This window comes from Erinaceus europaeus, chromosome 19 (assembly GCF_950295315.1).
Source record: "Erinaceus europaeus chromosome 19, mEriEur2.1, whole genome shotgun sequence".
Taxonomy (NCBI): domain Eukaryota; kingdom Metazoa; phylum Chordata; class Mammalia; order Eulipotyphla; family Erinaceidae; genus Erinaceus; species Erinaceus europaeus.
The window spans coordinates 30,966,785-30,988,619 of record NC_080180.1 but is presented as its reverse complement, the minus strand read 5'-3'; the positions used below and the strand labels follow the sequence as shown (position 1 = coordinate 30,988,619).

General features: G+C 40.3%; 1 protein-coding gene across 1 annotated transcript in view; it reads right to left on the bottom strand.

Moving 5' to 3' along the window:
- Positions 1-21,835, bottom strand: part of PIWIL2 (piwi like RNA-mediated gene silencing 2) — a 74,562-nt gene that overhangs the window by 8,694 nt on the left and 44,033 nt on the right. The window contains exons 15-19 of the mRNA XM_007529123.2: positions 15,323-15,511; positions 9,854-9,955; positions 9,002-9,118; positions 5,989-6,077; positions 4,392-4,497 (exon numbers count right to left, since the gene is read on the bottom strand). Of these exons, the coding sequence (XP_007529185.1) occupies positions 4,392-4,497; positions 5,989-6,077; positions 9,002-9,118; positions 9,854-9,955; positions 15,323-15,511 (603 nt within the window). The remainder of the gene's footprint in view (positions 1-4,391; positions 4,498-5,988; positions 6,078-9,001; positions 9,119-9,853; positions 9,956-15,322; positions 15,512-21,835) is intronic.

Genomic DNA, 21,835 nt, shown 5'->3' with positions numbered 1-21,835 from the left:
TTTTTTTTTTTTTGATTGGGTAAGAGCATTTCAGGATGTGCCAAGCCTCTAACAAAAGATGCATTGGCAGGACTATTAGTTGAGCGCTGTCCCCTAGGTTAGAATTTTTCAACCTCAGTATTGACATGTGGGGCTAGACAAGTCTTTGTGGGGGACACTAGAGAATGTTTAGCAAATGTTCTAGTCCTGATTCACAAAGACGCCAGTAGCACCCTATCCACACCTATTATAACAAAAATGTCTCTAGACATAGTCCCCTAGGAGGACAAATCTGTTCCTAGCTGAAAACCACTGCACTAACAATGACATAGATATGACTCAAGCCATGCCAGTAGAATGCTGCTACCTCACTCTGAAATCCTGTGCAGAGAATGAAAACCCTTTCTGTAGTGGTATCTCTTCAGATTGCTGTGTTGTTCCAGGAGTTATTTTGATTCCTGTCCATTTCCCAGCTTGACAGTTACTTATCCTTCTACCAACCTTCTGAGACTCTCCAAATCTTACCAATTAGTTCCCAAAGAGCCTTAATTAGTACACTGTAGTAAAAGGCAGATACCAAAAGCACTTAGATCTGGAAAACATCCTCATATCAGAAATGAGGAAATAGGAAGAACAAGGTCTGGGGTCAGTAGATCTAATTATGACCTGTAAGACTCCAGTTCCTAGGGTTTTTAAGAGGATATATACATATTACATAAAGTTGAAACCAAGGCACATTTAGATTACATTTAGATTAGGTACATTAGAAACTGAGGTAGATCGAGAAAATAAGAGATATTGTGAAACACAGGCAAGGAACACCATAAAATCAGCAAGTGAAAAATACTATCAAATTTACTTAGAAGTCATCACTTCATTACCTCTTTGTCTACCTCTTTTCTGTCTACCACTCTTTTTGTCTATACTCAGTCTTATGTATGCTTCCAGTAGAAGTGAAAGACAGGATTACTCTGACTAAAGTGACTTAAAAATAAAATATTTTAAAATAATTTTAAATAGAGACAGTTAAAAAATCTAGTAGTTATTAGCAATGCTAAGTTTCCTAGGTCATCGTTCATTGCTTCATTTTACAAAAGATGAGTCTAGGGAGGGGTGGGTATATAAGAAGTCACAATAGTCAAATACAAATGGTAACTGGGGAAATATTACAGCTTAACTGGAAGAGTCTTGGATTTTTTTTTTTCGTTTTTTAAACTTTATTTATTTTGAACAGAGACAGAGATATTATGAGGGGAGGTGAATACAGTGCAGAAGAGAGACAGAGAGACACCTGCAGACCTACTTCATCACTCCTGAAGCTTTTCCCCTGCAGGTGGGGACCAGGGGCTTGAACCCAGATCCTTGTGCACTGTAATGTGTGCACTTAAGCAGGTGCGCCACCCCCTCGGCCCCGAGTCTTGGATTTTAATGTCTGAGATTCCCAGTTCAATCTCCAGCATTTTGGTGGGAGTTGTTTCTTCTTTTTCTATTTTTTGGAATAGTTTGTAAAAGATTGATGTTAATTCTTCTCTAAAACTATTTTGTGTCTTCTCAGGGCTTAGCCATTTCATTTAGGTAATCTTCTTGGCATACTAAGTTTCTATAATTTTTCATTTTTGTAAGGTCAAGTATAATGTTTTAGACAATATTTCTGGTGGTCTGGAAGGTGGCACAGTGGATAAAGCATTGGACTCTCAAGCATGAGGTCCTGAGTTCGATCCCTGGCAGCACATGTACCAGAGTGTTATCTGGTTCTTTCTCTCTCTCCTTCTATCTTTCTCATTAATCAAATAAAAATCCTGAAAAAATATTTTTGGTTGGGGCTGGGTGGTGGCGCACCTGGTTGAGCACACATATTACAATGCGCAAGGACCCAGGTTCAAGCCCCTGGCTCCCACCTGCAGGGGGAAAGCTTTGTGAGTGGTGAAGCAGTGCTGCAGGTTTCTCTCTGTCTCTCTCCCTCTCAGTCACCCCATTCCCTCTTGATTTCTGGCTGTGTCTATCCAATAAATAAAGATAATAAAAAATTTAAAAAATATTTCTGGTTTTAGTTCTCTGACTTTCTTAATTTTATTGGGTAGTCTGTCTATAAGTTTGTCATTTTGTTGGTCATTTCAAGTAACTACCTTTTGTTTTTAATGATTTTCCTTCAATTATCTATCTTTCACTTATGTTATAATTTATTATATTTATTTCCTTCTCTGACTAGTCAAATATAAATGTTAGGTTTTTCTAGACCCAGGTTAATAGGGTAGCAGTAGTACAACAGACTTGTCTGCCTAAGGACCTTGAGGTTCAATTCAATTCCCCTATAAGGACCTTGAGGTTCAATTCAATTCCCCTATATAATCACATGCCAGAGCTTAGTAGTACTCCATTATCATTTGTACATTGCATGTCACTAAGTTTATAGTAACTGTAGTAGTCATCAACAGTCAAACAGAGCTCAAATAATTTATAACCCAGAGGGAGAGACAAATAACAAAACAAATTACTATTATAAGACATCATTTGATAACCACTACATAAAATATAAACAAAGGGCTCTAAAGAGGAACATCAGTAAGTCTAGCTGAGGCATTGGAGGGAGTGTATCATAGAAGTAATCTTTGAGTTAGGATCTAAAAGAACATTGAAGAAAAAACTACAGTAACAAGAAGATAGAAAATGTGGTAGAAGGGGTTGGGCGGTAGCGCAGTGGGTTAAGTGCAGGTGGCGCAAAGCACAAGGACCTATGTAAGGATCCTGGTTTGAGCCCCCAGCTACTCACTTGCAGGGGAGTCGCTTCACAAGCAGTGAAGCAGGTCTGCAGTTGTTTTCTCTCCCCTTCTCTGTCTTTCCCTCCTCTCTCAATTTCTCTCTGTCCTATCCAACAACGACATCAATAACAACAACAACAATAGAACTACAACAGTAAAACAAGGGCAACAAAAGGGAAAATAATTAAATATTAATATATATGTGTTTAAAAAAAAAGATGTGGTAGAACTTGGTAACAAAATAGCATATCATATGGAACTTCTTATAGATAAAAAAATTCAACTTGTTTTTCAGTGTCAGGGAATGAACCTAGGGCTTGTGCAACTACACAGCCTACTTTTAAAAAAATTCTATAATTTGAGAGGGTAAAATGAGAAGGAAAGAAAAGGAAAAATACCAAAGCATTATTCCGCTCACTATGGATTTCCCATCTGATGTTCTCAATGATGCCAGGCTCAAACTCAAGAGTATGATAAGGTGTGTATTCTACTGAGTGTGTCACTTCCCAGGTCTCTCAACTTCTTTTTTATACAAGCTCTAAGATTTAGGGAATTGGGCGGTAGCACAGTGGGTTAAGTGCACAAGGTGCAAGGCGCAAGGACTGAAGTGAGGATCCCTCCTGTAGGGGAGTAGCTTCACAAGTGGTGAAGCAGGTCTGCAGATATCTGTCTCTCTCCCCTTCTCTGTCTTCCCCATCTCTCTCTATTTCTCTCTGTCCAACAACAACATCAATAACAACTACAACAATAAGACAACAAGGGCAACAAAAGGAAATAAATAAAAATATATTTAAAAAAAGATTTGAACAGTAACAAGCTATTTGAAAGATACTTCAGGAACTGTTCTAAAAAGGAGTAAGGTGGAGTCCAAGAGGTTGACTTTAGTCACATAAAATTATTAAATTTCTTCCTGTTTAATCTCTATACAAAGGGCTGACTCTGACCCTAAGAAATGAAAGCCACTTATCAGTGCTTCCTTTGATGTACTTACTGGTTGAGGCAAATCTAATACCTTGCTTGTTTATTGTTCCAGACCCTATATCAGCTTAATGACAGCAATTTTCAATGATCAGCATTTTTTGTAGTTCTAGGGGGTGATTTACAGATAGGCATTTGTCTTAAACCAAAATGAAAAGAGCCAACGCCTAATGACAGTAATAAAAAGCTAAGTAAAAGAATAAGCTGCTTTAACCACTGAAATTTTACCCAACTTTCCTGATAAAGAGATGAAGATTATGTTACAAAATCAAATTGACAACTTAAGAAACAATCAGTCGTCTGGGAGGTGGTGAAGTGGATTGGATTCTCAACCATGAGGTCCCAAGTTTGATCCCCGGCAGCACATGTACCAAAGTGATGGCTGGTTCTTTCTCTCTTCCTATCTTTCTCATGAATAAATAAATTCTTTAAAAAAAAAGAAAAAGAAAGAAACAGTCAGCTCTTTGAGCTATTTAATACAAGTACAATATGCAAGCAGTTCTTTTTAGCTGTTTTTTTTTTTTTAGCTGTTTTTAGTCTTCAGTCTAGGGTTCCTCTAAGTCAGACTTCTTAAAAGTAGTCATGTAGGCAGCACTTAAAAACCCTGTAAGTTAAAAAAAAGAAGAAGAAAGAAAGAAAGAAACCTGAAACTTTAAGAGTTTCTGTCCTCCTCACCTCATAAAACTTTTTTAAGGAGCCCACCAAGCACAGCTTCAGGCTATCCACAATCTCCTGATGAGGCATCTGGAATACCACTCGTGAATACCATTTTGTGAGGGTGCTGGCATAAAGGCAGTAAAGAGAGAGAAAGAGAGAAGAGAGATGAATACACACTCACAGAAGATTCAGCCTGAATGTCAGCACATGCCTTTTCTAGGCACAGGTCAACAGTAATTACCTAGTAAATGCAGCTAAGTTACCTGTAAGAATACCTGGTGCTAGGGGAAAACAATGTTAGTCATCTACAGATGACATCAAAACACAGACAAAAGTGTGGGTTATCTACTAAAATACTGCTTCCAAGTAAAAAAGTTTAATCACCTAGACATCTATCAAGTGATTAGTTAAATAAATAGTGCTAGAGAGAGGGAATACAATAAATTTCATGAAGAAGTTAAAAGGAATTTGTTGAGGATAGGGAAGAATGTATAATGGGTATACAAAAGATTTTCATATGCCTGAGGCTCCAAGGTTGCAGGTTAAATCTCCAGCACCACCATAAACCAGAAGTGAGCCATGCTCTGGTCTCTCTTTATCTTTCTCTCTACTCTCTCTCTTTAAAATAAAAATATGTTTTAAAATTACTTTAAATGCTATTTGCAGTGCTATAGAAAAACATCAAAAGGTGGTCCGGGAGGTGGTACAGTGGATAAAGCATTGGATTCTCAACTATAAGTTCTTGAGTTCAATCCTTGGCAGTACATGTACCAGAGTGATGTCTGGTTCTTTCTCTCTCTGCCTGTATTTCTCATGAATAAATAAATAAATTACTTTAAAAAATATCAAAAGTATACTACTTAAAGGGTATAAAGTAAGCTAAGGAGGGAGTCGGGCAGTAGAGCAGCAGGTTAAGTGCAGGTGGTGCCAAGTGCAGGGACCAAGGTAAGGATACTCGTTTGAGCCCCAGGCTCCCCACCTGCAGGGGAGTAGCTTCACAAGCAGTGAGGCAAGTCTGCAGGTGTCTATCTTCCCCCTCTTTGTCTTCTCCTCCTTTCTCCATTTCTCTCTGTCTTATCCAACAACGATAGCATCAATAACAACAACAATAACTACAACAACAAGAAAACAAGGGCAAGAAAACGGAATAAATATTTAAAAAAACAAGCTGAGGAATAATAGGCATAATAATATGCCCTTTGTATATGTGTTTGTGTGTGTTCATACATTAAATCTTTGGTAGTGGTTAATAAAAGATGGACCATGAAGAGATTGCTAAATTTTTCTAAAATTTCTGGAAATCTCTGTATGAGCATGTTTTATTTTTACTCAGTTCAAATAAAAGAATTATTTATGGGGGAAAAACACCATATAGTCATAGGTTCATTTTAAAGGAGATTATACTGAAGCTAGGAATAAGCTTACACAAACAAGTTTGACTTAGAGACTGCATAAGCAAATATCAGGGCGGGTAAAAAAATTTAGCATGTTTTTTTACTATAATTCATAAAAGTACATTTTTACTCTGATACAAAATAAAAACAATTGCTGGATTTATCAAATTAGGTATCAAAATGAGTTCATCAAACAAAATGGAAGTGTAAATAGTACTTACAGATTAATGCTTGCAACAAAGCCAACAACAGAGCGCATGCCTCTGCTGGGATCATGGTAAACATCCATTCCAATCACCATCAATTGTTTCTGAGTTAGGAAACAAAAAAGCAAGTTAAAAGAACCCAAGAAATCTATCACTCCATATAATAAAATTACAAGGAGAAGGGGAAAACAGAGATAGAGGCAGAGATGAGATAGAGATTGATTGAGAGAGTGAGTCAGACTACTCTACCATTCCTGGAGTTCCCTTGGTTGTTAATGGTGCTTCCATGTACTGCCAACAATAGAATCCAGGACCTCACATATGACAAGCCATTTGTTCTATTCACTGAGCTAGCTCCCAACTTCCTACTATTCCATCTCTTATTATCATCTGAACCACTAAACAACATTAGAAAGTACAACCTGGGGAGTCAGGCAGTAACACGGCAGGCTGAGTACAGGTGGCACAAAGCGCGAGGACCAGAGTAAGGATCCCAGTTTGAGCCCCGGGCTCCCCACCTGTAGGGGAGTGAGTCACTTCACAAGTGGTGAATCAGGTCTGCAGGTGTCTATCTTCCCTCTCTGTCTTCCCCTCCTCTCTAGATTTCTCTCTGTCCTATCCAACAATGACAACATCAATAACAACAATGATGACATCAATAACAACAACAATAACTACAACAATAAAAACAAGGGCAACAAAAGGGATTAAGTAAATAAATATTAAAAAAAGAAAAAAAAGAAAGTACAGTCTGAGGAGTCAGTGGGATAGCCTGGGACCATGTCTGATTGTCATGGCTGTGGCCCACAATACCAAGGGAAGCTTAGGTGCTATGGTTTCTCTCTGAAAAATTTGGTCTGGAGCAATGAAGTTCCAGCAACAACAGAAAAGAAAGTACATTATGGGAAAGGAAGACTAAGATCTCAATCAGCTTTAAAATTTTTAAGCACTAAGAACAAAGACAACCAAGAATCAACTTTTTTTCCTGCATGAGATTATAGGGTAAACATTTTAGGCTTTATGAGGACAATGTCTGCAAGAACTATTTGGCTTTACCATCACAGGACAGAAATATAGCCACATTCCAATAAAACTGCATTTAAGGACAATGAAAACTCAACTGCATATAATTTTTGTGTGTGAGGAAATGTTAGTCTTGTTTCCTTTTTTAGCTATTTAAAAATGCACCTACTTCCTTACCTACTTCCTATTACACTTCCCTCAGTCACTCCAAAGCTAACCTTATCAATGTAAGGACTACAAAAGCTGAATAGGGGCAAGAGACGCACACCTTAATGATGACTCTTTAGTCACTATCAGGCCACCACATCAGCTGGGGCCCTAGTTGGGGAGTCATGGGATTCCCACACAAACACAATGAGCCTAGACCTTGAATAGATCCCTCTCTCCATTATCATTGGTCATCTCCATCTGGAACAACATAATGGACCCCTCTGGGGGTCCCTATAGGACCTTGCTCTCAATGTGGATCAACAATGGTAGAGAATGTTCCATCCTCCGAAGGGGGCTTAGATAAAATACTCTTATCTATCACCTGAAGAAGACGGGTCCTGAAATTGGTGCAATTCAGAATGTTCAACTAAGAATGATGACCGCAGAATGCAAGTTCGGACCTACAGGAATGCAGAGGTTACAGAGGCCCCTGTGCTGAATATGGGCCCCAGATCAAATTGATGGAGTTTACATTTAACAATATTTATACACTTTCCCCATATTTGGGAGCTACTCTCTTTCCTAATCCAGCTTTTATTTTTTAATTGATTTATTTGTTTTCTCTTTTGTTGCCCTTGTTGTGGTTATTGATGTTGTTGTTGGATAGGACAGAAAGAACTAGAGAGAGGAGGGGAAGCAGAGAGGGGGAGAGAAAGACCTGCTTCATCACCTGTGAAGCAACTCCCCTGAACCGGGATCCTTACGATGATGGTCCTTGCGTTTTGCGCCACATGTACTTAACCTGCTGCGCTACCGCCCAACTCCCAATTCAGCTTTCTAGCCCCTTTTTCATCCATGACATCATCTACCCAGACAATAACCTGGGTCCACCTGCATATCAAATGTCAGGCTCAGGCAAAAGTAAAGTCACAGATCCTTTGGAATATACCTAAAATAGACCTCGTAGCTATTTCCAAAACGGAGACCCCAAATATTCATCTGCAATATTCCAGCCTTTAGGTTCATGATTAATCAGCAATTTGTATGGCTTTATAACATAAACTCTTTTTCAGCCACCAGGTTCCAGATGCTAACATGATGCCAACCGGACTTCCCTGGACAGAAGACCCCACCAATGTGTCCTGGAGTCCCACTTCCCCAGAGCCCCACCTCACCAGGGAAAGAGAGAGACAGACTGGGAGTATGGTTCAAACTGTCAACGCCCATGTTTAGTGGGGAAGCAATTACAGAATTTGACCTTCCACCTTCCTCACCCCATAATGTCCCTGGGTCCATTCTCCCAGCGGGTTAAAGAATAGGAATGCTATCAGGGGAGGGGAGGGAATATGGTGGTGGGAATTGTACCCCTATTATCTTATGACTGTCAGTGTTTTGATTTTATAAATAAATACATTAAAATAAAAAAATTTTAAATGCAAAAACTATTTTGTGTCCTTGGGCAGTGCAAAAGCAGCAACATACCATTGAAGACTGGGTTAACAGGAAACTGGAAGATAGCTTATTTGGTAGACTGTGTACTTTACCATACATAAGAAACCAGGTTCAAGCCTGCAGCACGCACCACATGGGAAAACAATGAACAATGGAAACTTCATGAGCAGTGAAGTGATGCTATGGTGTCTTTCCCCTTCTCTTTCTATGAGTGACTGAATGGGGGGGGTGTCTACTGGTAAAAATTAAATCATGTAGCCCAGGAGACAAAAAAAAAAAAAAAGAAAGAAAGAAAGAAAAGAAAAGAAAGGGAGTGGGGAGATAGCTCTGTAGAAAAACTAGGAAAACAGCCAGGTAAGATTTTCTAGAGTTGAATTGAAGACAGTAAGTCAGTATCACTCACCAAAGGGATATCTACTCCCCAAAGCTCACCGCCCAATTTACAGTTAATCTGAAGTAAGATTTTCTGGGCTACACTCCGAAGTCTGGCAGGTTGACCAATGGTTCGAACGTTGATGACCTATAATGAAAGGACCAAAAAGTATTAGGAAAAGGGTGCTAGCACCTTCTCAGACAATGTCAGCAATTCTCAAGTAAATTCTGTATTTGTTTAAGACATTCTAGTTAAAAGGTAATATATTTTGCATTAGTAGTTAGTAGTTCTAATTCTAGTATTTCTGGGCATGTATATAGTTTCATTCTCCACCCTCACACTCTATACTACACACACCAAAAAAAAACAAACAAACAAACAAACAAAAAAAACAACTCAACCTCCACAAGAGAATAAACATCTTTTCCCTTTCAGAGTTTTAGAGTAAGCCTGTGTTCTCAGAACCCAGCCATCTAAAACCACCTAGTACTATATCACTCACTGATTAAGTGAAAATACTCATTTGGGAGCATGAAGACAGAATTTATGAAGAGTTACTCGCCAAGTTGTTCTACTCAATTCAATGTTGCACCATCAAGGTCTACACATGCTAGCTTCTCATGTCTCTTTAATCATATTGAACACATATAGCACTATTTAAGCTTTAGAGGAGGGTAGAGGTCCTTTTAAAAAAACTTATTTTAATGAGAGAGAGATAAAGAAAGATAAACAGAGAGACCAAAATATTCTAAGCTGTGGCTTACAGTGATACCAGGAAGCCTAGAAGCTCAGGCATAAAAGTCTTTCGCATAACCATTATGCTGTCCTCCCCTCCCAAAAGGTTCAGGCTTTATCTGTGCCTCTTGCCCAATTCCCACTCACCTGAGAAGGCACGGGAGACTGCACACAGCACAGCTTTTTAATGGCCCCATACAGATCGTCACGTGTGCCCATAATGATGCAAACAACCATCTGTATTTTCCCCTAGAGGAGAGATAGTATGCACAAGTCAGGTTGTAGAACTTTAAGGAAACCATCATGTGATTCATTTTGGGCAAATTGGGTCTGCAAGGCCACAGAACCTTTAAGGTAAGCAGGTAGAATGAAAGACAGTGAACATTCCAAGGAAGAAAAAGGACCTTGAACATGAGTAAGTATTTGCTAAGTTGAGGGCATTTCTGTACAAATACATTATAAGTTATCTAGAGCTGGTACTGATTATCTGTAGATTTAAGATGCCTAGAAAATGATCAGGGTTGAAATATGCAAGGATTATTTATTACTTTCTACTTTCAATTTAATTTTTTTTTTTTTTAATTACAGCACTGAGCAGCTCTGATTTATGGTGGTGCAGGGGACTGAACCTGGGATTTTGGAGCCTCGGGCATGAGAATCTCTTTGCAATAGCCATTGTGCTATCTACTTGTGCCCTTCAATTTCTATGTTTTTAAATTTTATTTTATTAATTTAATGAGTGAGAGACAGTAGAACACTGTTCAGTTCCTGCACATGGTGGGGAGCTGAACTTTTTTTTTTTTTTTTTTACCAGAGCACTGTTCAGCTCTGGCTTATGGTGGTGCGGAGGATTGAACCTGGGACTTTGGAGCCTCAGGCATGAGAGTCTGTTTGCATAATAACCATTATGTTATTTACCCTCTGCCCGGAGTTGAACTTTTGAGGATTGTACCTGGGATCTCTGGGACTTCAGGTTTGACAGATAGGCCAATTTCCTGGTTGTTCTTTCTTTTTTTTTTTTTTTTACTTTTAACCATTCTCTTTACCAAACCAAATAAACATTTTACTACTTTCATATCATAGGAATATAACTGAGAAAGCATAGAATGAAATACCACAGGAAAGGGTTCAGTCAAGTATAGGAGGAAATGAACTCTTGCCAAAACTATAAGTAGCTCCTTCTAACTCTGGTTAGGAGAGAAATGATATTCCCAGCAGCACACCTTCTATTAGCATTCTCTAGCCTTCACTCCAAAAATATTGAAAATAGAGAATTTTTCAAAGTCTGAATAAAAAAACAGCTTTCAAATGAAATGAAATAACCAATACTTTATGCCAGAAACAATTATAAATGGCTAATCAATAGTATATTATTCCAAATAAAGATTAGTGTTAGATTATAATTTTTCAAAGGACTCATGTTCCAACAGTCACATCAAAGAGCTTCCAAAGTCACGTAGATCACGAACTGCATATTGGGAACCTATTACAGATATGAATTTTATTAGACTCTAAAATTATTTGCAATTAAAAAAAAAGCCTATTGAGCACAAAAAGGTATACACATAGGCATATACATATTTGTGGCTTCTATTGAAAATGTAGTCATACAGCACTGTTCAGCTCTGGTTTATGGTGGTGCAGGGGACTGAACCTGGGACCTCAGAGCCTCAGGCATGAGCGTCTCTTTGCATAACTATTAGCACTCTCCCCTGACCCTAGTCATGTTTTTGTTTGTTTTTACCAGAGCTCTGGTTATAATGGTGTGGAAGATTGAACCTGGGGACATTAGAGCCTCGGCATGAAACCTTTTGCATAACCAGTACCTTATCTCTTCCACTTTCTCACTCCTATTCCACACTTAGGATCTTACCTCTTAAGTTCAGTGCAGTCCCCTCCTGGCTCACTACATTTATGTTAATTATCTGACTCCCACAGATAGTTGAGTCTATGATCCCTAACAAAGAGATTAATAAAATAGAATGCCCGGGGGTGGGGTGGGGTGGGCGGTAGCACAGCAGGTTAAGGGCAGATGGCGCAAAGCACAGACCAGGGAAAAGATCCCAGTTTCAGCCCCCTGCTCCCTACCTGCAGGTGAGTTGTTTCACAGGCGGTGAAGCAGGTCTGCAGCTGTCTATTTTTCTCTTCCCCTCTGTCTTACCCTCCTCTTTCAATTTCTCTCTGTCCTTTCCAACAACGACGACATCAATAACAACAACAATAATAAACACACCTATGATAAAAAACAACAAGGGCAACAAAAGGGAAAAAGGTAGCCTCCAGGAGCAGTGGATTTGTGGTGCAGGCACTGAGCCCCAGCAATAACCCTGGAGGCAAAAAAAAAAAAAAAAAGAATGCCCAAAGATGACAAACAGCAAGATCTGTAAGTATCAAGTCTGGTATTTACATGAATGAAAGTCATATATAAGATGTATAAATATTGTTGACAATATTCATTTTCTTTGCTTTTCCCTTTTATTTGATAGGATAGAGAAACTGAGAGGGGAAGGAGAGACAGGGAGGGAGACAGACACCTGCAGTAATTGCTTCACCACTTATGAAGCTTCACCACTGCAGGTAGGGAGTGGGGGCTCAAATCCAGGTCCTTGAGTATGGTAATACATGTACTTAACCAGGTGTGTCACCACCCAGCCGCCAACAATACACTTTTATAAAGAGAATATAAGGTGGGGGGGGGCAGTGGTGGTGCATCTGGGTAAGTGCACACTTTATAGTCTCCCTTCTCCTTCCCCTCCTTCCCTTCCTCCTCCTCCTCCTCCTCCCCCTCCCCTTCCCTTCACCTTCCTCCTTCCCCTCCTCTCCCTCCTTCTCCTTCACCTTCAGGGTTATTGCTATGGCTTGGTGCCTACACCACGAAGCCAGTGTTCCTGACAGCCATTTTTTCCAACTTAATTTCTTTTTATTATCTTTATTTATTTACTGGATAAAGACAGTCAGAAATCAAGAGGGAAGGAGGAGAGGCAGAGAGACACCTGCAACACTGCTTCACCACCTGCAAAGCTTTCCCCCTGCAGGTGAGGGCCAGGGGCTTGAACTGGGATCCTTTGCATTGGTTCTTGTGCTTCATACTATGTGCGCTTAACCTAGTGTGTCACCACCCAACCACTCTTTTTTCCTCCCTTCTTTATTTCTGTTTCTACAATAATAAAGAAAGAAAGAAAGAAAGAAAGAGAGAGAGAGAGAAAGAAAGAAAGACAGGAAGGAAGGAAGGAAGGAAGGAAGGAAGGAAGGAAGAAAGAAAGAAAGAAAGAAAGAAAGAAAGAAAGAAAGAAAGAAAGAAAGAAAGAAAGAAAGAAAGTATATAAGGGGTGGTCAAAAGATAGCTCCCAGGTAGGGTGTATGCCTTGCTTGACTTGGGACCCAGGTTTGTTCTTCAGTAACACATGGAAGTACAAGAGCATTGAAGAAACACTGGGGTGTGAGTATTTTTGTCTATCTGAACGAAAATGTTAGCCCAAGTGGTGGAATAGCCCATGAAAGAGTCCCTGGCATGAGAGAGAGAGAGGGTGGGGGTGAAGTATACCCAGTTGATATATTGGGTTATTCTTCTGAGAGCTGAAAAGAATTCATCAGTGATCAGGCCTTGAAAGATATCATAAAAAGAATAGAAGGCACAGATAATTACCAAAATTCAAAGAATGTAATAATGCTGAATGTAGGGGCCAGGTGGTTGTATACCTGGTTAAGTGCTCACATTTCAGTACACAAGGACTCTGGTTCAAGCCTCTGTTCCCTACCTGCAGGAGGAAAGCTTCATGAGAGGTGAAGCAGTTCTGCAGGTGTTTCTATTTTTTTATTTTAATTTTAATTTATTTATTATTGCATAGAGACAGAGAGAAATTGTGAGGAGAGGAGGTGATAAAGAGGGAAAGAGACAGAGAGACACCTGCAGCCCTCACCCCACCTCTTCTTAACTCACCATTCTGCTTATTCATAGTAGCACTTTTACATTTAGCATTCTTTTTTAAAAACGTCTTATTTACATATTCATTGCTGGATAGAGACAGAAATTCAGTGGGGAGGGACAGATGGGGGAGGGACCAGACAGTGGTGCCCCTGCTTAAGCACACACATTACAATGCACAAGGGTTTAATGTACAGGTTAAAGTCCCTGGTCCCCACCTGCAAAGGGGTTGCTTCACAAGTGGTGAAGCAGGTCTACAGGTATCTTTCTCTATCCCCTCAGTTTTCTCTTCCTCTCTTTCTCTCTGTCCTATCCAACAATGATAACAAGGGCAACAGAAAAAGGGAAAAATTTATCCTCCAGGAGCAGTGGATTCATAGTGTGGGCACTGAGCCCCAGAAATAACCCTGGAGGCAAAAAATAAAGTAAGACATGGGTAGTGGGTAAAATATCCAATTTGTGGACATTTGGCTTCCCAGGTCAGTGGGGGGGGGGGCAAGGGTCGGTGGGTGGGAGGGAACACAGTCTTTTGGTGGTGGGAATGGTGTCTATGTACAAAAAATAGAAAGAAAAAAAAATCCAATTTGCCCATACTCCCAGAGGAATAAAGAATAGGAAAGCTATCAGGGTAGGGGATGGGATATGGAGTTCTGGTAGTGGGAATTGTGTGGAGTTGTACCCCTCTTATCCTATGGTTATTGTCAGTGTTTCCTTTTTATAAATAAAAATTTATATATATATATATATCCAATTTGCAAGCATGAAGCCTTTGGCTTTGATCTTCAATCCTCAGCACAGCATGTGCCAGAGTATGCTCTGGTTTCTCTCTCTCTTCTGTTAATAAATGAATAAAGAAATCCTTTTCAAAAATAAAGAAAGCTGGGTGAGGGAGGTAGCATAATGGTTATGCAAAAAAGATTGTTATGCCTGAGGCTCCAAAATCCCAGGTTCAATCCCTTGTACCACCATAAGCCAGAGGTGAGCAGTGTTCTAGGAAAACAAAACAAAACACAAACAGAAAAACAAATACCTATTACTTTAATTCTAAAAAACTTTTCCCTAACTTTTGTTCTCCCCTAATACTCTCTCTCTTTTAATTATCTTTATTTATTTGATACAATCAGAAATTGAGAGGGAAGGGGGAGATAAAGAAGAAGAGAGAGAGAGTCCTGCAATATTGCTTCACCACTCGTAAAGCTTTCTCCTTGCAGGTGGGGATCTCCTAGTACAAACTAATAAGGGTTATAGGGCTGAATCAAGAGGGATTGTACCAGTACTGCAACCATGTCCTGACCTGAGCTGATGGACCACTTGTGATGTCCATCACCAGAGCATTTAAAGAATCTTGTTTTAATCAGAGATTTAAACAATCTTGAGCCAGAGAAGACTATGAACACTGAATCATGCAAGATGGCACCAGATCCAACAGGCTGCCTTCTGAGTACACTATGTTCTATGCAGATTAACAAATTAAAGTCAGCTGTTCTCTCAGAACACTAGAGTGAGTGAGAGCCAATATAGACTGAGAAACAAAATTAACCAAAGGGCATAATGGCTGTTAGTTCAGAATTTCATGTGTACATAAGTAAATCTTAAGTTTCTGGAAATCATTAACAAATCGGTAAGCAAGATCATTTAAAATCAAGTATTCAAGTACTTTAGAATAGAAATCCTATAAATTAAATGATTACCTCAACTCCCAGCATGGACTGAATGGTTCTGATATAGGTCTCTATTCGGTCATCTTTTAGTTCAACCCAGGCCGGTGGACTCATACGCATGCCAATGGGGCCAGCTATCTTCTCTAACATGTTAACCAGTTCTCGGGCCTGATCCATTGCTCTTTTTGGATAAAACAGTGCCCAGAAATGCATTGGTACCTAGAAATAATCACAAGTCATATTTAGTATGTTCCACAACTTGAACACTCCAAATGCACAAGCATATGTTGTTCTTGAGAAAAAAAACCAAAAATATCTCATTCTAAATCCTGTCTTAAGTAATTTCTATTATAGAGGTGTGCATGATAAGTAAATTATGGCACAGACTCACAATGAAATATTACACAGCAAAGAGAATGGAATATTTATAAACATTTCTAATAATATGAATGAAACTCAACAAAATGTAGTTGAAACGAATACAGACATAAAAGGACACATACTTTATGGCTCTATGTATGTATCATATAAAAAATAGCTGAAACTATTTTGTGTCTTTAGAAGTCAGGATTGATTATGACCATTTTGGGGGGTATTCAGTAGTAATTAGCAAAAACTACTAGTAACTAGTAGAGTAATAACTAGGACCATGGGGAGGTGTCTTCTAGAGTTCTGGTAAAGTCTTGTCACCATGGTTATCACTGGGGCTCAATGCCTGAATGAGCAATCCACTGCTCTAGGTGGCTATTTCTCCTCTCTCTCTCTTTCTCCCCTCTCCCTTTCTTTCCCTCCAGGCTTATTTCTGGGGATTGGTGCGGCACTATGAATCCACTGCTCCTAACAGCCATTTTCTTCTATTTTATTGGATAAGACAGAGGAAAATTTAGAGGGGAGGGGGAAATAGGAAAAGGGAGAGAGTGACAACTGTTGCACTGCTTCACTGTTACTGAAGCTTTGTTCCTGCAGGTGTGGACTGGGTGGTTTGAACCTGGGGGTCTTTGCACATATCAATATATGTACCAACTGAGTGCATCACTACTTGGTCCCCAAGTCTGTTTCTTAGCCTTTGGTGTTGATTGCAAAGATTCACTTAACTTGTGGAAATTCATCAAATTAGGTAATTTTCTCTGGTCTCTGGAGTTTTTGCTGGGTTTGCACCTCCATGATTTCACTGTTCCTGCAGATTACTACTGATACCTACCTACCTACCTTTCTCTCCAAAGTGTTTTCCACAATGGTTGGACCATTTTGCACTCCCACCAGCAGTGAAGAAGCGTCCCCTTTTCTCTACATCCTCTCCAACATTTGCCTTTTTTTTTAAAAAATTTTTTTACTATCTTTATTTATTGGATAGAGACAGCCAGAAATCAAGAGGGAAGGGGGTGATAGGGAGAGAGACAGAGACACCTGCAGCACTGCCTCACCACTTGCAAAGCTTTCCCCATGCAGGTGGGAACTGGGGACTCAAACCCGGGTCTTTGCACATCGCAATACATGTGTTCAGCCAGGTACGCCACCACCTAGCCCCTAACATTTGTCATTTCTATCCTTTCTGATGTATGACATCTCATAGGTGTAATGTAGTATTTCATTGTTGTCTTTATTTGCATTTCTCTGATGAGCACCTCCGCATATATCTGTTGGCCCTCTGGATCCAGAGAAATGTCTGTCCATGTCTTGGCCTAGTGAGGGTCTAATGGAGTTGGTGTGTGTGTGTATTTATTTAGAAATTCACTGTATGTAAATATCTCCCAGGGTCCAGTGGTGCACTCAGTTAAGCGCACATATCACATACCTAAGGACCTTGGTTTGAGCCTAAGCTCATGAGTGGTAAAGCAGGTCTGCAGTTACCTCTTTCTCTCTCACCCTGTCTTCCCCCTCCCCTCTCAATTTCTCTAGATCTTGTTAAATAAAACACAAAAGAAAAAAAAAAACATTAAAAATGGATGCCGAGAGAGTGGTACATTTGTAGTGCTGGCACTGAGATCTAGTTCTTCTAGCGTTTGCCCTTCTTCCGTAGCCAGTCAACAGCGTCAGGTTGAGCCTGATGTAAAGTTTCGAGACCTCCTTTGAATCTGGAGAGGTGGCAGTCATTGACTATGTGGGTCATAGTCTGTCTGTAGCCGCAGGGGCAGTTCGGGTCGTCTCTGGCTCCCCAGCGATGGAACATAGCGGCGCACCGGCCATGGCCTGTTCGATAGCGATTGAGGAGGGCCCAATCATAACGTGCTAGGTCAAAGCCGGGTTGATGCTTGCAGGGGTCTGTGATGAGGTGTTTGTTCTTTACCTCAGCTGACTGCCAACTCTGTTTCCAAAAGACTGGAACAGAGAAGTTCAGTGTAGGCATAGGGGACCAGATTGGGTGACGAGACAACAAGCGTTGGACAGGGTGGGCGAAGATATCCGCATATATTGGCAGGTCCGGTCGAGCGTAGACGTGGGAAATGATCTTAGATGATGCCGCATCCCGACGAATATCTGGCGGGGCGATGTTGCTAAGAACGGGCAGCCATGGAACCGGGGTGGAACGGATGGTTCCAGAAATGATCCTCATGGAGGAATATAATTTGGAATCGACCAAGTGGACATGGGGGCTACGGAACCATACTGGGGCACAGTATTCTGCAGTGGAATAGCATAATGCCAGAGAGGATGATCATAGTGTGGAAGCGCTCGCGCCCCATGAGGAGCTGGCCAGTCTTGCAACGATGTTGTTCCTCGCGCCCACCTTTGCTGCAGTTTTTATGAGATGTTCATGAAATGACAGAGTGCGATCGAGAGTAACGCCAAGATAGACTGGCTGGGCTTCATGCTGGATTCTCGTATCGCCAAGCTGCACATTAAGCTCACGCAAGGCTGAGGCATGGTGTAGATGGAAAACAGATGATACTGTTTTTGCAGTGCTAGGGACTAGTCGCCATTTTTTACAGTAATCAGATATCAGAGACATGTCTTTCGTGTTTCCTCGAGGATGTCGAACTTGGATGCCTGAGTTGCACAGCAGATGTTTTGAGATCTAGTGATAAAATAAATAAAATAAAGATATTTTCCCATGCTGTTGGGTATCTTTCTGACTGGTGGTATCCTTTGCTGCGCAGAAACTTTTCAGTTTGATGTAGTCCCATTGGTTTATTTTCACTTTTGTGTACTTTGCTGTTTTATTTGAATGTTTGAAAAATTTAATTTTTTTTTTGACTTATAAAAAGGAAACACTGACAGAAACCATAGGATAAGAGAGGTACAACTCCACACAATTCCCACCATCAGAACTCTGTATCCCATCCCCTCCCGATAGCTTTCCTCTTCTTTATATCTCTGGGAGTATGGACCAACAGACATTATAGGGTGCAGAAAGCAGAAGGTCTGGCTTCTGTAATTGCTTCCCTACTGAACATGGGTGTTGACAGGTCAATCCATTCTCCCAGCCTGTCTCCCTTTTTCCCTAGTGAGGTGGGTCTCTGGGGAAGTGGGGCTTCAGGACACATTGGTGGGGCTGTCTGCCCAGGGAAGTCCGGTTGGCATCACAGAGTGCTGGGAAAATTGGACTGAAACATGCAAGGGGATGAAATTGAACTGTCACTTATCACCATGCACAAAAGTCAACTCCATATGGATCTAGGACATGGACATTAGGACAGAAACTATGAAATATATAGAAGAAAACATTGGCAGGACACTTCATGACCTATACCTTAAAAAAGCCTTAAACTTTTTTTCACTCTAACAATTTAATCGCACTCCAAGTCTTCTTCTGCTATCATATTCTACAACCTGAATACTAGCCCCCACCCCAGAGTTTTTTACTTTGGTACAATACACCAACTCCAGTCTAAATTCTGTTTAGAATTTCCTTCTGTTTTTATTTTTCAACTTCTATGTGTGAGATCATTCCCTATTCATCCTTCTCTTTCTGGCTTATCTCACTTAGCATAATTCCTTCAAGCTCCATCCAAGATGAGGTGAAGAAGGTGAAGTCACCATTTTTACTAAATTTTTTTATTCCCTTTTGTTGCCCTTGTTGTTTATTGTTGTAGTTGTTATTGATGTCGTCGTTGTTGGCTAGGACAGAGAGAAATGGAGAGAGGAGGGGAAGACAGATAGGGGGAGAGAAAGACATCTGCAGACCTGCTTCACTGCCTGTGGAGCAACTTCCCTGCAGGTGGGGAGCCAGGGCTCAAACCGGGATCCTTACGCTTTGTGTCATATGCACTTAATCCGCTGTGCTACCGCCCAACTCTCAAAATCACCATTTTTAATAGCTGAGTAATAGTCCATTGTGTATATATACTACAACTTTCTCAACCATTCATCTGTTGTTGGACACCTGGGTTGCTTCTATGTTTTGGCTATTACATTATGCTACTATGAACATAGGTATACACAGATCTTTCTGGATGGATGTGTTTGGTTCCTTAGGATATATCATAAGGAGAGGAAATACTGGGACATAAAATATATAAACATGCATGTGTGTATATATATATTTTTCAAAAACAGCAAAAGTGAACATAAACCATACTTTTTCTTATAGCCATTAATGTTACTTCAGATACTTGGGAGTAGCACAAACTCCTTTATAGCTTCTATAACTCATATCCACTTCTGGCCTTCAGATTGCTCTCTACAGGAGTTGGACAAATTTACATTCCCACCAACAGTGCAGGAGGGTTTCTTTGTTCCCACAACCTCTCCAGCTTTTGTTGCTACCTTTTCTGATGTATAACATTCTCACAGGAGTGAAGTAGCATTTATTTGCACTGTTATCTTTATTTGCATTTCTCTATCAGTGACTTGGAGTATTTTTTCATGTTTCTCAGCCTTTTGGGTCTCTCCTGTGGTGAATATTCTGTCCATGTCCTCTCCCCATTTTTGGATGGGGTAATTTGTTTTCTTGTTGTTGAGTTTGGTGAGCTCTTTATATATCTTGGCTATTAGCCTCTTGTCTGCTGTATCGCATGTGAAGATCTCCCATTCTGTAAGGGGTCTCTTTCTTTGGGTGGTGGTTTCTTTTGTTGTACAGAAGCTTTTCAATTTGATATAGTCCCACTGGTTGTTTTTTTAAAGTTTCTTTATTTTTATTGGATAGAGACAGCCAAAAATTGAGAGGAATGGGGAGATAGAGGAGACAGTGAAATACCTGCAGCCCGGCTTCTCCAGTTATTAAGCTTTCCCTCTGCGGGTGGAGACTGGGGGCTCAAACCCAGGTCATTGTGCAGTGTAACACACTTTTTTTTTAAGTTTTCTTTGTAATTGAATTAATATCATTGTAGATTGTTGTTAAAATTCAGAGGCTCCAGCTGGCTGGGCTAGCTTCACGGGTGGGTAACAGAGACAACCAGAGACATACGGCTGGGCAGGGAAGCTGTATTTCTTTATTCAGGAACAACGATTCATAAACTAAACCAAACTAATCACCAAACAGAACTCTCCTGCCTCTTTCCCCCGCAGCGGCACCAAGCACTCTCAAACTCTGGAACCCTCTCGGGGTTCCTTGGGGTGGGGCCAAGCGGGCCCGCGAAACTAGCAGGACTGATCCAATTTTCTTGGCAGGGGGAGAGCTAGAACAACCTAATGTAAAGCATACAACAGTAGATGCCTATAAAATTTAGATGGAAAAAGAGTTCTGGCAATATTTTCCTCTAAGTATTTGATAGTTTGTGGTCTAACATCCAAGTCCTTGATCCATTTTGAATTTATTTTTGTGTGTGCTTAAATATACTAGTTCAATTTCATTCTTCTGCATGTTTCAAGCCAATTTTTCCAACACCATATGTTGAAGAGACTCTCCTTTCCCCGTTTAATAATCTGGATATCTTTGTCAAAGCTTAGATGTCCAGAGGTATGGGGGCTTATTTCTGGGCTCTTAATTCTATTCCACTGGTCAGTGTGTCTTTTTTGTACCAGTATCAAGTAGATTTGATTACAAAGGCTCTATAATACAATATAAGATCTGGGAGTGTGACGACTCCAGTTCTGTTCCTTCTTCTCAAGATTGTTTTGGCAATTCTAGGTCTTTTCTGGCTCCAGATAAACATCTGCAGCTTTTGTTCTATTCTCCTAAAAAATGTGGTTGGGATCTTGATGGATTGCATTAAATTTGCATATGGCTCTGGATAGTATATTCGTTTTTTGAAAAATTTTATATTTACTGGACAGAGACAGCCAGAAATTGAGAAGGGGAGAGATACTTGCAGCTCTGCTACACCACTTGCAAAGCTTTCCCCCTGCAGTGGGGACCAGGGGCCTTGAACCTAGGTCCTCGCACTTTGTAACATGTGTACTCAATCAGGTGTACCACCAGCCCCAGTATATTCATTTTGATGATGTGTGCAGTGAGGTTTTCTTGAGCTTTTTCTTGTTTCCTAATGTGTGTTTGTACAGGTACGAACTTCCATAGCAGTATTGCCTTAACTGTGTCCCAAATATTCTGATAGCTTGTGCCTTCATTTTCATTAGAATCTCGATACAGCTTCCTGTTCCGGAGGCAGAGCAACGAGCAGCAGATCGCTTTCTCTCCTCTCCTCTCCCGGATCAACTAGGAAT